Raw genomic sequence first — 15,772 nt, 5'->3', positions numbered from 1 at the left:
TAGGGTTTACCATTTTGCTTGGACTTGACCCTTAATCTAATCTCTCTTTCATAGAAAAAAGTTTCCCCTCTTTCTAACAAAACAAAACAAAACTAATAGTGTGATGGTATTTTTTTTTTAAGGATTTCTTTAATAGAATGAATAAACATGCATGAAAGTCACGACATCATGTTGAATAAAATAGAAGTACCTGACATAAACTTCTTTAACCCTAACAAAATTGGGGAAAGAGTTAGAGTTTTTAGCCAGATAATCCGCAACACAATTTATAGAACGACAAACAATTGAAAACTCAAAGTAATCAAAAGATAAGACTAAGTCATTACAATCATTAATAATTGAAATAAAATATGAACTACCCCTCCTAGTGTCGCCATGTCTGAAAAAAGTTTAGTTGGGGATGAAGAGTATTGGCCATCTTACTCAGGTCCCAATTGCATGCCAAATCCTCAGCTTAGGCGAGAACTTGCCTAATTTTAAATATCGGTCCAAATAATTTATTATCAAAGTGCTGCAAAAGTGAGTAATGGCATAAAATTGTGTGTGAGCATCAATTGATTAAATACCATTTTAATTACAAATTAAAAAAAATTAAAAAAACGTGTGGGCGATTTAAAAAAAAAATAAAAAGGTAAAAAACGCCAACATAGTTGGCGATTGTCAGAAAAAACAAAAATAAAAAATAAGAAAACGCTAACATGGTTGGCGATTTATATAAAAAACGAAAAAAAAATAATGAAAACGCCAATGCTATTGGCGATTCTTTAAAAAAAATAAAAAATAAATAAATAGAATCGCCACTGACAGTGGCGATTTATACTAGATTGGTAAATAAATAAAAAAGTACCTCAGAACTATAATTTCCAAAAAAAACTATACTATTAGGGTACAAAAGCCCATGGGAGTGCTTTTCTAGCGTAGATTTTGGCTCTAGAGATAGGATTGAAGCATGCTTGGAACCTTGGTTTTAGGGAGGTGACTTGCCTCGGATTGTAGGAATGTGGTTGATGTGCTTTAGCCTGCGACGAATGGTTCAACTTGCAAGGCACGAGACACCATTCAGCTGGCTAATGAGTTGCTGGGTTGGAACTGGGAGGTCTGGATTGTTTATGTATTGCGGGAGAAGAATAATGCAGCAATTTTTTTGGCTAAACAAGCTTCGAGAGAAAATTCCCCTCGACGTGTTTGGCGGCTCCCTCCGTCCGATGTCATTGCATTGCTTTGCCTTGATGCTCTAGTCTAGTTTGTGTGTCCTTTAGCTTTTCTTTTATAAAATAAAATAACATCAAGAAACATAGATTTAGTTTGTAGGTGTATTTCCTATTTACCTAGATAAAAAATATTAGTTTGTAGGTTCTTTAAACAATTTAATATTCAAAACTAAAATGATCCCAAAAATATAATTTACTTCTTTGGGATTGTTTTTCTCAACTTATAAAGATATGGTGGAAATGATGTTTTTAAAACCACTCAGGTTGACCAATCGAGACACGTATTTAAAGTTCAATGATCAAATATCTAAATAATATTTTTTAGATTTTGTACGTAATATACTTAACAATAACAATACAATATTATGTCTATAACTTTTCAACGTTGAAAATTAAAAGCCTAACCAACAAAAAAAAAATTATAAGCTATATTCTCTTGAAAAAAAAAATTTAACACAACAAACAAGAAAAAAGAGAGTCACTTAACCGCCTCAAACCTCCCTTTCCCGTGTTTCCTCCCAATTAGTGTCTCTGTCCTTTTGAGAGAATTTTTATTACAAATCTTAGGTACAATTTCATGTGTGTAATTTTTATTGTTGTCCACATGTAATATGACACGTTTTGTTTTAAAAACACCCATTTAACTCTTGAAGAAAAACCTAACAACCGCCGCCACCTCCTTTCTGTGGGGTTCCTCCCTACTAGTGTCACTCAACCGCCGCCACCTCCTTTCTGTGGGGTTCCTCCCTACTAGTGTCTCTATCTTTTTGAGAGAGTTTTTAATTATAAAACTTAAGTACAATTTCATGTGTGCAGTTTTTACTGTTGTCCAATTAGAATATGACATGCTAAACAACACCAAAATAATTGTACCTGATACCTTTTCCCCTTGTATGATGGTTCTCTATCATTTAGATAAAATTTTATCTATTTTTTGTGTTTTCCTCTTCTTCTTTTCTTATCCACTTCTTCCTACCATAACCTCCGTCTCCTCCAATGCCTCCATCACGAAAGCTTTAACTGGTGCCACATGAGTTTAGAGAATGGTGTTCAGTAACTTCTATGTCTACTCTAAAATTGCTAAAAATAATGGCTTAACAATGGAAACTACTCAATGAAATGAAATAGCACGAGCCCCACATTGTTAGAGTTTCACCTAAAAAAAAAGGATGAAATTGGATTTTGGGTATTTACTTCCATATATTTTGATCTCTTTATAATTTCCTGTTAGTAGCCATGTTTTTTTTTCAAGTTGTTTAATGTGTGAGCAAGGAGCCTGATTTATAATGGATTTTCTAGGGCTTTGAAAAAAAAAGCAGTGTGTTTTCTAGTTCTTTGTTGTAATGTTATTGTTTTTTTTAAACATTGTAATGTTATTGTTAGGGTTTACCCTTATTTGTAAGTTCTATTTTGCTTGGACTTGACCCTTAATCTAATCTCTCTACCATAGAAAAAAGTTTCCCCTCTTTTTAACAAAACAAAACTAATAGTGTGATGGTGTTTTTTTTAAAAGGATTTCTTAATATAATGAATAGACATGCATGAAAGTCACGACATCATGTTGAATAAAAGAGAGGTACCTAGCAGAACCTCTTTAACCCAAACAAAATTAGGGAAGGAGTTAGAGTTTTTAGCCAGATAATCCACAACACAATTTTTAGAACGACAAACAATTGAAAACTAAAAGTAATCAAAAGATAAGACTAAGTCTTTACAATCATTAATAACTGAAATAAAATATGAACTACCCCCTCCCCTCCTGGAGTGTCGTCACGTCTCAAAAAGTTGTAAACAATTCATCTCATAACACACCCGCTGAATACATTAATCAAAAGGCATAGATAAAGCCCACCTTAAACCAAGCACTTCCACAAGTAAATGGGGCATGCCATCCAATGGGTAAGCAGAAGTTGGAGCTAAAACCTTCCCTGAATGATTCCGAGCAACAAACTCCTACCCCACAATCTGTTGTATCACTGAAGAATCAACGTTTATTTTGTATCACATCCGTATTAGATCACAACCACACCGAGAAGTAGACACGATCTAGACGCTGCATTAGTTCAATAAAGGAGGAGGCATCGAACACAAGAGGAGCTCGATCTAGAATGTCCTCACATAAATGTTGTACATTGTTGAAGACTAGCTTTTTTATTCATTCTAAAAAATAAAGGAAGTAAATTAACAAATCCAATGTTAAATGTTAAATTATACAATTATTGTTACCTGTTTAACCACAGTTTATAAGAATGTTTCTACTTGTACATTGAATTTATCTTTCTACATAAAATTATTATAGCTTTTATAGTAAAAATAAAAAAAAGGAAAGAACAGAGATGAGCAACGAGCCTGCATTGATTATTTGATTAAAGCTTTATGGCAATTGATAGCAGAGGTGAAAGATGACGTTGTGCCAGAGTAGCCTGGTTGCAGAAAGTCATAAAAAAACGTAAAAACGCATGGCGTACAAACCGGGGACGCAAGTAAAGTGTGACTACGCACAGTAACTCCACCCCAACTCAAGGATGTCGTGAAACAAACAGTGCTTAAAAATTAAAATATGAAAAAAATAAAATAAAATAAATAATACTAATAAATAAAAAATGAGTGAAGAAAAAACAAACAACTAGGCTTTCTACGTCACTCTTAACCCTCAGATAGTTGAACTGCTTAAGCATTTAATTAAGATAGTTGAGTTGCTTAAGCCTCTAGTCGAGTTTTTAATCCATAAACCGTGTGTATAGAAAATGATTTGTTAGGAGAAACACACTCACATAATGTAATCTTAAAATTTTAAGAAAATTAGTTTCATGGCTGTCGATTATGAAAATGTACACCAAAAGAAAAAGAAGAATTTATAGAATGTTAGAAGTAGAAGAAGAAAAAGACCCAGGCAAAGGCATATAAAAAAACAATAAAAAAATCTCACAAATAAATAAGAAGAAAGTCCAACCATTTCATTTTCATTTCCTGTGCTCTTCTGGTCTCTGGCTTCCTTCTTACGGAGGAAGAACTCAATCTTCTCCAGCTCCGTTTTCACCTTCGATCTCTTCCATCTTCCCTTCAACAATTCCATCATCACAGCTAAACTTCAGTCAAGCCCTCTTCGTTGACGAGGTACTTCTCTTATAGTCTTCCACTCTTCAGATTTTTAGGGTTCCTTGAAGTTTTCACTGTTTTTCGCTCTTTTTCTGTAAGATCAGTGATGAATTAAGGGTTACACGGTTCAGATTTGATTTAGAAGCTGGTCTACGAGCTTTCAAAGCTTTCCTTATATATCTTTTTTTTTATTTTTTATTTTAGTTTTCGACTTCATTTGTAACTTGTCGGTGTTTGCTCTCTTTCGTGTTGTTTTGTCAAATTCTCTCTGAATTTCGCTTGTTTTTGTGTTCTAATCGGTGATTTTAGTTCAATTTTTGTTTTCAATTTTTCACCTGTTAGTGTCTTATTGTGAGTTGATTTGCTCAAGGACATGTTCCTAAATCTGGTCTTCGAGGGTTTATTGTTTCGTGTTATTTATGGAAGGTGTTATGTTTGTTTTAATGTTTTTCCTTTTTCTATATGCCTTCATTCCCAGTTCTGGAAACTAATAATTATGATGTTTGATTCTTTCTTTGTATTTTCGGTTGGTCTGAGTGTCTGACTGATCACGAGACAATTGCGAATATGAGGGTTACCTTTGAGACTGTAATTGAAATTTACAAATTCAGATGCTAAAACTTTTTGTTGGTTTGTTTTTGTTCTAGGGCTTTTTGCGGGTGGTTTAGTTACAGTTTCTGATGCTGAAGCTGTAACAAGGCTTGAAGAAGGCTTTGCTGTTTGGTGTGAAAAATGTTGGACGGGGGTGCGAAGTTCCCGGGAATAATAGATCTCAACAAACATGACAACAACTTTTATGATTTCTCGCAAGGCTTTTACCATAAGCTTGGGGAGGGGACCAACATGTCAATTGACAGCGTTGGGAGCTTGCAAACAAGTAATGGTGGAGGATCTGTTGCGATGTCTATTGATAATAGCAGTGTTGGTTCCAATGATTCCCATACTCGCATTTTGGAGCACCCAGGGCTGCGGAGGCGTGCTAATGATAACTACTCTGTTGCACATAGTGCCAATCGTCGGGGAAGAGTCACACATGCTTTGAGCGATGATGCCTTGGCTCAAGCTCTAATGGACAATAGCTCTCCGACTGAGGGGCTTGAAAATTTTGATGAGTGGACAATTGATTTAAGGAAGCTTAATATGGGTGAGGCTTTTGCCCAAGGAGCTTTTGGGAAACTCTACAGAGGCACTTACAATGGTGAAGATGTTGCTATCAAAATCTTGGAGAGGCCTGAAAATGATCCAGCAAAGGCTCAGTTGATGGAGCAACAGTTTCAGCAGGAGGTCATGATGCTGGCTACGCTAAAGCACCCTAACATAGTTCGTTTCATAGGTGCATGCCGTAAGCCAATGGTGTGGTGCATTGTGACAGAATATGCTAAAGGTGGTTCAGTTCGACAGTTTTTGACAAAGCGCCAAAACCGATCAGTTCCCCTCAAACTGGCTGTCAAGCAAGCCTTGGATGTTGCAAGAGGGATGGCATATGTTCATGGCCTTGGATTGATCCACAGGGACTTGAAATCTGATAATCTTTTGATTTTTGGTGACAAGTCAATTAAGATTGCTGACTTTGGAGTAGCTCGGATTGAGGTGCAAACTGAAGGGATGACACCTGAGACTGGAACATACCGTTGGATGGCCCCGTAAGATTATTTTGCCTTCTTTTTTCCATTTTAACATGCACTCCGGCTTCATGTTTCTGAAATTATGTTCTGGTCAAGTTATTTGTCATTCCCTCACATTAATTTATTTTAATCACATTCTCACACTTATCATTATTTTGTGCATCAAACAAGTGAAGGAAAAACTCTTTGTCTCTCTTTTGTTTTGACTGGAAGGATAAGGGAACATGTACTCTGCATTGGACTAACACTACAGTAAAAATAATTGCAGTCAAGTATTCAAAGTGAAGTTTGGGCTTTGTTGTTTATTATATAAGCAAGTTCTGATGATAATCCTAGTTTCTTAGATTTGCCATCAATGGAAGTTACTGTCAACATGGCATTTCAAAAATGCTGATCTTGTTTTTGGATCCTGCTATTGTTTTTAGAATTTATTGATTGTTTTTCTTTTCACTTGTACACACATTCATGGCTGTGGTCTTATGAGTACTTCTGTCATCAATAATTTTCTTATCTATTTTCTGTTTTGTTTTTGCTCCCCTAGCTCATCCCACTTCTTGCTTGGGAAATAGCTTCCATACTCCACAATCGGTTAAATAGCCTTGTACACACATTCATGGCTGTGGTCTAATGAGTACTTCTAAACAACAGTGTCATCAATAATTTTCTTATCTATTTTCTGTTTTGTTTTTGCTCCCCTAGCTCATCCCACTTCTTGCTTGGGAAATAGCTTCCATACTCCACAATCGGTCAAATAGCCTGAGCTTAAAGTTTGACTGGGTTAATGTGTGAATCTTGTGAGAAAGTTACTCTTTCTCAGTGACTTGTTATGTATGTGTAGATAGCTAGAACTACTGTCATGTGGAATTTTTTGCCGTGAAGTTACTCTGTCGTGTTCAGAGGATCATTAAGCAAGCGGTTTTTAGCTAACTATTAGCTTTGGTTATCCTAGAGCAACTCTTAAAACCTGTTGTTCACTCATTACTGATCAATAAGTCCAATTTGAATATTGGCACAATTTGTTGATCTAAGCTGCACAGACACAATTATTGAGTATCTATGCTGATACAGATAGAGTCTCTAGGTCTAGGATATCAGTTCACAGAGATATATCATACAGTAGTAAAAAAATATTGGTTATAAAAGAAGGCACAAGTTAAATGTATTGTTCATAATCTACCACTTAGTTGATAAGTAACAGTTTATTTCATTTAGTAACAAATCAACCACTTAGTTGATAAGTGAGCATTGAGTACGTATTCATATGTATCCAATAAATATTGGTATCGCTGTACTGGATACTTACCTTGTATGGGTACAACAACAATTTAGCAATACCGTGCAATATATTCAGTAATTCAAACTTGTAATAAGATTCATCCATCAGTGTGTTTCTGATACTAATCTAATCATGTCACTCAGAGCCAGCATGTCATGTTTCCACTGAGATCGAGTTGATGATATTTCATGTATTTTTTTGGTTTGGCTAATATGATCCAAATGTTGAAATGCATACTTGGTTTTAACTGTTTTATTTATTTTTTAGTTATTCCTATGCGATATTAACATATGTGGTTTACTGATCTGCTGCAGGGAGATGATCCAACATAGGCCTTACACACAAAAAGTGGATGTATATAGCTTTGGGATTGTTCTGTGGGAACTCATCACAGGTATGCTTCCATTTCAGAACATGACAGCCGTACAGGCAGCATTTGCAGTTGTCAACAGAAATGTTCGCCCAATCTTACCCAATGAGTGCTTACCTGTTCTCCGGGAGATCATGACAAGATGCTGGGATCCCAACCCTGATGTTAGGCCCCCATTCGTTGAAATTGTTGGAATGCTTGAGAATGCAGAAATGGAGATCATGACAACAGTTCGGAAGGCCCGGTTCAGGTGTTGCATGACTCATCCAATGACTGCTGACTGATCCTGGGAAATCAACTGGTAAAGCAAATGATAAAAAAAGAAGCCGTAAAAACATAGTCTGAAAATGTGGGGGCAGAGGAGAGAGAGACTCCGGTAGTTAAGGGTGACTATATAATAGCTTTTGTGTATCTGTGTGTTTTATTTCTTTCTTCTGAAAAAAAAGAAAATATTTTCTGGAGACTTTTTACTTATTCGGTTTCTGTTTACTTGATCTCTGTTCTGAATTAGTAAAGAGATGGTGTATGTAAGACATGCATGCATTACAGTTGTGTATAGCTTCTGAAAGCAAGATGGAATGATATCATGGCCTATAACTTTTTTTCTTTCCATGTATGTTTGCACCACTACTAGCCCTAGGACAATACTCATGGGGTTGGATGGGGTAGATGTATACTAAAAAAGGAAAAAGAAAAAGATCAGGTACATGAGCGACATGGGAGCTTTAGGTGGCGGCGGAAAGGAGGGGATGATGACAGTGGGGAGGAGGGAAGAGAAACCTTGACAAGGGAGGAGGATTTGTAGGAGCATATAACATTACTCTAAAAAAATCCACATATAATGATGTCCTATTTGAGGTTGCGGGGTTTCATCCTTGCATCTCAGTCACTTGTAGTCTTGTATAACTAGTGAGCCTCCCCAGTTGAAAACTTGGAATCAAATCTTAGGTTGTAACTGTTGAAAGTTGTTGGATGCCCTCGAGCTTCATCGCTTTCAGCTTTCTGTGTTTCTAGTTTTATCTCCTTTCATGTTCTCTCTTTAACTGTATTACCTCCAATTTTCTATTTTCATAACCTTCACTACTTTCACATGCCCCCTTCAATTAGATTACCGTTTGGGTGTATGGTATCTTCACTCTTTATCTGTTCTTCTACTGTCCTTTTTCTCTATATATATTTTTCAGTGAATGTCGTTTTCTATATGAAAATGACATTGCAATTTTTTCAAAAATATTTATTCATTTTGTGGTACAGAACATTTATGTACAGTGCAGTTAAAACTTTCACTTGTACTGAACTATCAATGTTAATTGGCACAAAAGATTTTCCCTAATGTTCCTATGGGTGATCTGACATCAATAGCGTGAGAAAAAAAAGTAAAAAATAGCGAGATAAGAGGTAGAAAAGAAAGGCAGTGGAAGAAAAGTACTCCTTACTTCAGTTTTGGTATTATTGATGGGTTTAACTCTCAATTCGATGACAAAAAAAAGAAAGAGTAAGTTGCTAGCACTCATATAAAATTAACATTAATTTATCTTCAATGCATTAGTAAAATGCTTGTCTTTTTTTTTACGAAATTAAAATGCTTGTCTTTGAAATGCAAAATTAGGTAATAATACATATAAGACTAGATATTATACCCGTGCGTTGCACGGGTTTACTTACTATATTTTTTAACATTATATAAAAATTATTATAGTTTAACTAAATTAAAATTAAAATATTTTTTAATTATAAATAAAAAAAATGTGTTAAGTATTTTATGGCAGCCTGAGGTTATGTATTTGTTGTTGTTATTGACATTTTGGTTGTTGTTTGTGTTTTGAGTACTCTTTTTCCTTCCCTAGGGTTTTTCCCACTGAGTTTTTCCTAGGAATGTTTTAATGAGGCTCAAGCATAAGTTGTTTTAAGCACCAAAATGTTTAATGAATTGGCAAGGATGCACGGGACATTCTTGTATTGATTTAGCCCCTATTTTTCAAGAGAGGGTTGTTCTCATGTACATCTATATTGTAATAATAATATAATTTCTTTTGTATAAATAATTAATATTACTCAAATTTAACTATTAGCATAGAAATCATTTTAACAATTAAGTTTTTTATTTATTTAATAATATGAAAAATAATTAATTTAATTTGAAATATTTAAATTTCGTAAGAAATGTTAAGTAATAAATGTTTAATGTCATTAAATAAGTTTTAATATCATTTTTTATATTTTTTACCTGGAAAATCATTTACTTTGACATGCCAAGACCAATAAGTGATAACTTAAATAGTCTTTTTTTATAAAAAAATAGCCTAAAATATTATCTTATGAATTTAATTTTTTTCAGCTTATTTGGTTTGTGAATGTTTTCTCACAGCCAATAGTCATGATACTAATCCCTTGAGCCTATACGATCACGTTAAGTGAATAGGACAGACCTCTCACAACAAACATTTATTCAACTTTAGTCATTATTATTTTTCTCTATTATGCTTTCTCGAGTAATTTTTACTAATATATCATAGATAGAAAATATTTTTTTTAATAATGCATAAACATGTTATAGTTAATATTAAATACCTTTTAGCGGCATTTGTTTTTCAATTTAAATTTTTTTATCCATATTATTTATTATCAAATAATTTTTATTTTTAATATTTGTCAAATGAAAAACTAAAGATAATTTCATGTTTTTTTAAGTTGTTGAATGTTGTTATTTAATGTAAGTAGTTGAATATTTTTTGATAATACAATTTTTTTCAGTTTTTATTATTTTTTCATATATTATTACAAAGAAAATTTATTATTTCTTAATGTATTTTAATACCAAGGTATGAGAGTTTTATGATTTAAAGTATTTAATGTAAAGCTCAAGTCTCCTTTACATATAAATATCTTTTTTAATTTTAAAACTATTTTATCTAAATTATTTATTAGTAAGTATTATTTTATTATTAATTTTAATTTTTAATATTTGTCAAATGCAAAACTCAAGTAAATTTTAAGCTTATGAATGTTGTTATTTAATGTAAGTAGTTGAATAGTTTTTGACAATATAAATTTTTTCAATTTTAACTTTATTATTTTTAATATATTTATTACAACTTTTTTGTTTTGTTTGGAGTCTTTTAATACAATGCAACACTTAAGTTTTGCTTATGTATTTAATACTAAAACGCAAGTGTGATTTATATATATATAGAAGATAGATAGATTTAAAAGTATTTTATTTAAATTATTTAATAATAAATATTATTTATTATTAATTTTAATTTTTAATATTTGTCAAATGCAAAGCTCAAGTCAATTTTAAGTTTATGAATGTTGTTATTTAATATAAGTAGTTGAATAGTTTTTTTATTAAATAATTTTTTTCAATTTTTAATATATTTAATATTTTTCGTTATTTTTTAATGTATTTAATATAAATGTATTGGAGCTTTATGGTTTAATGCATTTAATACATGCAAAACCGCAAGTCTCCTTTACATATATATATAGATTTAAGCTTATGAATGTTGTTATTTAATGTAAGTAGTTGAATAGTTTTTGACAATATAAATTTTTTCAATTTTAACTTTATTATTTTTAATATATTTATTACAACTTTTTTGTTTTGTTTGGATTCTTTTAATACAATGCAACACTTAAGTTTTGCTTATGTATTTAATACTAAAACGCAAGTGTGATTTATATATATAGAAGATAGATAGATTTAAAAGTATTTTATTTAAATTATTTAATAATAAATATTATTTATTATTAATTTTAATTTTTAATATTTGTCAAATGCAAAGCTCAAGTCAATTTTAAGTTTATGAATGTTGTTATTTAATATAAGTAGTTGAATAGTTTTTTTATTAAATAATTTTTTTCAATTTTTAATATATTTAATATTTTTCGTTATTTTTTAATGTATTTAATATAAATGTATTGGAGCTTTATGGTTTAATGCATTTAATACATGCAAAACCTCAAGTCTCCTTTACATATATATATAGATAAGTTTGTTGTTTTAATTAATGCTTTTTGTATAAGTAATTAAAGTAAGTAGAATATTATCTTCCATTTGTATGTACCAAAAAAAATTATCTTCCATTTGTAACAAAAAAAAAAGTAAGTAGAATATGACAAAGAAGAAATCTAAGTTCAGTAAAACAAACATCTAGTTAAATTTCTAAATTCTAAGAGGGAAAACAAAAATGGTTAAGTAGAAGAACAAAGTTGCAATAATAAATTCCTATCTATCATTAGCTCTGGTTCTGTGTAGCTTCACCAGTCCAGTAAGTTTTTTCTGCAACAAGAATCTTTTCTGGGTTAAAGGGTCCACTCTCATGATCCATGATGTTGCTTCTCCATTTCATTCCATCAGTAATGGCCTTAATCTTCACCAGAAGCTCTACTGCATCTCTGAATATAACAGTACCTTCTGGCCTCAGAATTCTGTCCATCTCTAGTAGTATAACAGTAATGTTGCACCTGCCACACACAACAATTCATCCAATCAGAAACATAATAACACACAATTCCATGGTGAGAAAATAATTGAAGCTAACACTACAAGAAAATCGTTGATTACCGACTGTCATAAACTGTCGGTAAGGTAAGAAAACCGTTGATAATTGAAAACTTCCAACGGTCTACCGACAGCTTCGTTTCGGTAGGTATAGAGCTCGTCGGTAATTTGTTTCCAACGATTTTCAGAAATGTTAGATAATGTCCAAATGTTTTTGCCTACCTATCCTGATATATGCCCATTACACTAGTAGCATGAATGAGATCATATGTTCTTGGGTAAGTTGAGAAGGCTTCACACCAATCATGGTAAGTCCCAATAAAACCTCGTTCATAAATTACACCTAGAGTGTCATGGTCCAGATTTGGTGGAACAACATTCATAACCCACACAGGGTATTTTGATAAGGCTGCTGCAAATCCACCAAGATAAGCATTCATGTCCATAATGTTTCGGTATCTTCCTTGAGAGAGAGGAATGAGACGCTTGTAATGTGCTATCCTTTCCTTCCATAGTTCATTATCCTTTTGAAATTTCTCTACAGTAATGCTCGGTATCGAACCGCTGCTAATTCGAGGAGGGGTGGCGAATGCACGGTCCGGCCATTTTTCTAGTTCCCCTCCAGCAACTTTGTCTGAGCTTCTAACTTCTGGTAATGGAGTTATGCACTTTTCCATATCTTTGTACCTTTTAAATACATAGAGAAAATGGTATGAACAATAAAAGTTTAATAGTATAAAGTGCATGCTAAAATTGATTTTACCAATTGTAGAAATGGACTAAAGCATTACCAAGCCATGTCAGGATTGTCGGATTGGCATATGTGTGGTGTTTTGTAAACTTGTCTGTTTTGGATACATTCAACGTGGTTTTTAGGCTTTTGCCAAATGGAGAGGTCATCCTTCTCAATAACTTTCTTCCAACATATGCGCTTGGCTACTTCCTCAATTGAATCTTGTTCTTGCTTCAAATCCTCTTGCGTTCTTTCCCATCCTCTCCAGTATTTCTTCCATCGAATAGGTGGGCCAGAAAGAATCCAATAGCCACCTGGTCTGAGGACTCTATCCACTTCAATCAAATACATACCATCTGTAGGGTGGAAAATAGAGACTTGGTAACTAGTAAAATGGCAAAACTTTTATCATTACTTCATGATTTTAATAACTGCATATACTTTAGTTGTTTCTTAATTTCAAAAGACTTTTTAGCAATTTCCAAAAAAATTTATGACCAAAAGAAATTGTATGCCATGAAAATGTAAGTGTGAATACCATTTTTGTGCCAAGGTATCAGGCAGCGAGAACAATGAGCCATATCAAATGCCCTTGCTGGGTATGGCATCCTCTGAGAAGCCATGATGCCAATCATGGCAGGAACTCCTCTCTCCAATGCAAACTGGACTTGTGCTTCATGTGTATCTCTTGGTGCAAAAGACATTGCTATGATGTCCCTTTTTAAAAGGTAAGCACCCCAACTTGCTACCTATATAATTAGATGCACAAGAGGGTATTAAGTGTTGGTAACACATACATAATCCTAGCATTTAATTGGAATTTGAGATGTACAGGAAAAAAGTTAATGATAAATCACCAACTAATTGGGTATTTGGATCACAGTGGTCGGAGAATAGATTTTGGATAGAATTGATTTTAGTAAAATTGATTATTGTAGAAGTGAATTGGAAGTGAAGAAATTTATGTTTTGATACATTTACGGGAAAAATGATTTCTAAATGGTAAATTGGTAATGTTATGAAATCTAATTATAAAATCTCATAATTGATTATGGATGTGTTTGTATTTTTGTTAGCGCACATTCCACGACAATTTGAATGTGCTTTTGGCCAATTCATGTCTCTTGTGTCATTGGAGTGAATGTGCTTTTGGTCAACTTGAACTTAAATGCAAACACACCATGTCACCGCAAAAGCTACTCTCTCTAGCTTCTCTGCGAATTAATTTCAGGACTAAAATTAATTCTCCAACTTAATTGTCAAATATCTATATTTAAAATTGATTCTGGTCAATGTGAGTTTATCCCAAGGTTTCCAAACACACACTAAACACTACTAATTTAGACATTTATCAAGCTTGTTTTGTTCTGCAGTTTTTATCTTTTACACATTAACAAGGTCCTGAGTTCCAAACACAAGTTTACAGTAGATTGCTTCAATTGAAAAGAACAGAGACATATTCATAAATGAAGATAGAGTACATAGATTAACTTACCCCACATCCTGTATCAATTGCAGTTCTGATATGACCACTCCTCAGGGGAATAAGCTCATTAATGTCATCAATGTATGCATCAGCTCCACGTGGAAACATTGTACCTCCACCAGGAAATCTGAACCTATCACCCTCAACTTGAATCCAATTCTGAATAGCTTTCTCAATGCTAAGCTCTTTATGTGGAATATTATCATACCAAGCATAATCCCTACTTTGAGGCCATTTCAATGGTGTCTTATATTTTGGTGGAGCAGGTATAAGACAGTACAAGAGTTCTTCTTTGGTAGGGCAATGCCTCTCTCTATATTTCAACATGTTCCTGTCAAATTTCCTACCTCTATTTGGATCTTGGCATGGAGTATATTCACTGTATTTCATGTCACATGGTGGGAACTCTTGCACCCCTCCAGAACTATTGATCTCAATGTAATGGTGACTTTCAAAATCTAAATTTGAAGTTGATGATGGAATTGATAAAGATCCTGATGGAGTTGACCCAGTATTGCAATCTACTTTTGTGTAGACATCTGATGATTGGTTATAGGGTGTTGGAGTGTTCTTCCATGCACCCATGATGTATGACAAAATGCATAGCCCACTAACCCCAAAAATCCAAGTGAGACGATTTCTCTTTGCCTCAAACTGATTATAATGCTTTGGTGATCCATTGTAATCCTTGGGCATTGTCTTTTTGGTTTCTTTTCTGAAGAAAATTTCAAACAAACAAAGGTGTGTTAGTTTATATGTTTGGAAATCATTCTGCAAATCATTCTAAAGAGACATAATTAATTATGAAGAGAAACTTCTAGCAAGTTCGAAACCACAATCGATTCTACAGAATCAATTCTACTTGGTCAAAATCAATTCTAACTAGTTGAAATAATGTTTGTGTGCACTAGTAATGCAGAATCAACTCCACTTGCCGGAACAATTAGTTGCTTATGCGTTAATCATTATCAATTCAAAGATTTGGCAACTGAATTTCATAACATTACCCAACAAAATTCACTTTTTTTCATAAAAGTATCTAAACATAAATCACGGTCTTTTAACTCAAGTTTACTCAATTTTATTAGAACAATTTTTGTTCAGAATCAATTTTGTCTCAACGCTAATCCAAACAAATACTACTGTAAGTAGTTTTTGAGTTTCAAAACTGTTTCACTAATTTAAGCATACTATATGTTCTCGAGTTTGAGATAGATGGAGGTGCAACAACAAATAGTTGAATCCCATAATCATAAATAGAGAACATGAGCAGTTTATTATTGTAATTTTGTTTCTACCTTAATTTGTTGTTTCTTTTGTATGAACTAAAAGATGATCACCTAAACATGATTCGATGATAACTGTTAAATCTTTTACACTATGAGGGATGATGAAAGAAGAACATGTATATATGAAGACAAAATCAAAGATTGAACAATGTGATGGAAACAACAATAGAGGAAAG

The 15,772-nt window shown here is 33.0% G+C and overlaps 2 protein-coding genes across 2 annotated transcripts; one reads left to right on the top strand and one right to left on the bottom strand.

Moving 5' to 3' along the window:
- The first annotated feature begins 4,157 nt into the window (after positions 1 to 4,157).
- LOC130710922 (serine/threonine-protein kinase STY13-like) lies at positions 4,158 to 8,191 on the top strand. The gene is made up of 3 exons (XM_057560315.1): positions 4,158 to 4,328; positions 4,958 to 5,953; positions 7,526 to 8,191. Exons 2-3 carry the CDS (start codon positions 5,043 to 5,045, stop codon positions 7,863 to 7,865), a joined length of 1,251 nt encoding a protein of 416 aa, XP_057416298.1. The 5' UTR covers positions 4,158 to 4,328; positions 4,958 to 5,042; the 3' UTR covers positions 7,866 to 8,191.
- A 3,479-nt stretch (positions 8,192 to 11,670) lies between these two features.
- LOC130710089 (probable methyltransferase PMT18) lies at positions 11,671 to 15,038 on the bottom strand. The gene is made up of 5 exons (XM_057559245.1): positions 14,317 to 15,038; positions 13,360 to 13,570; positions 12,880 to 13,177; positions 12,311 to 12,775; positions 11,671 to 12,051 (listed from the first exon to the last, which is right to left on the bottom strand). The coding sequence occupies exons 1-5, from the start codon at positions 15,001 to 15,003 to the stop codon at positions 11,823 to 11,825; spliced, it is 1,890 nt and encodes a 629-aa protein (XP_057415228.1). The 5' UTR covers positions 15,004 to 15,038; the 3' UTR covers positions 11,671 to 11,822.
- Between the last annotated feature and the right edge of the window lie 734 nt (positions 15,039 to 15,772).

The sequence above is a fragment of the Lotus japonicus genome, chromosome 4, assembly GCF_012489685.1.
Source record: "Lotus japonicus ecotype B-129 chromosome 4, LjGifu_v1.2".
Taxonomy (NCBI): domain Eukaryota; kingdom Viridiplantae; phylum Streptophyta; class Magnoliopsida; order Fabales; family Fabaceae; genus Lotus; species Lotus japonicus.
This window is presented reverse-complemented; position numbering and strand designations above follow the sequence as displayed.

Bases quoted from the DNA above. Each gene is read 5' to 3' on its own strand.
- LOC130710922 (XM_057560315.1), top strand. From the start codon at position 5,043: ATGTTGGACGGGGGTGCGAAGTTCCCGGGAATAATAGATCTCAACAAA. The intron at 5,954-7,525 runs GTAAGATTATTT...GATCTGCTGCAG, and splicing joins ACATACCGTTGGATGGCCCC to GGAGATGATCCAACATAGGC.
- LOC130710089 (XM_057559245.1), bottom strand. From the start codon at position 15,003: ATGCCCAAGGATTACAATGGATCACCAAAGCATTATAATCAGTTTGAG. The intron at 13,571-14,316 runs GTAAGTTAATCT...CTAATTATATAG, and splicing joins CAATTGATACAGGATGTGGG to GTAGCAAGTTGGGGTGCTTA. The intron at 13,178-13,359 runs GTATTCACACTT...TCCACCCTACAG, and splicing joins GATACCTTGGCACAAAAATG to ATGGTATGTATTTGATTGAA.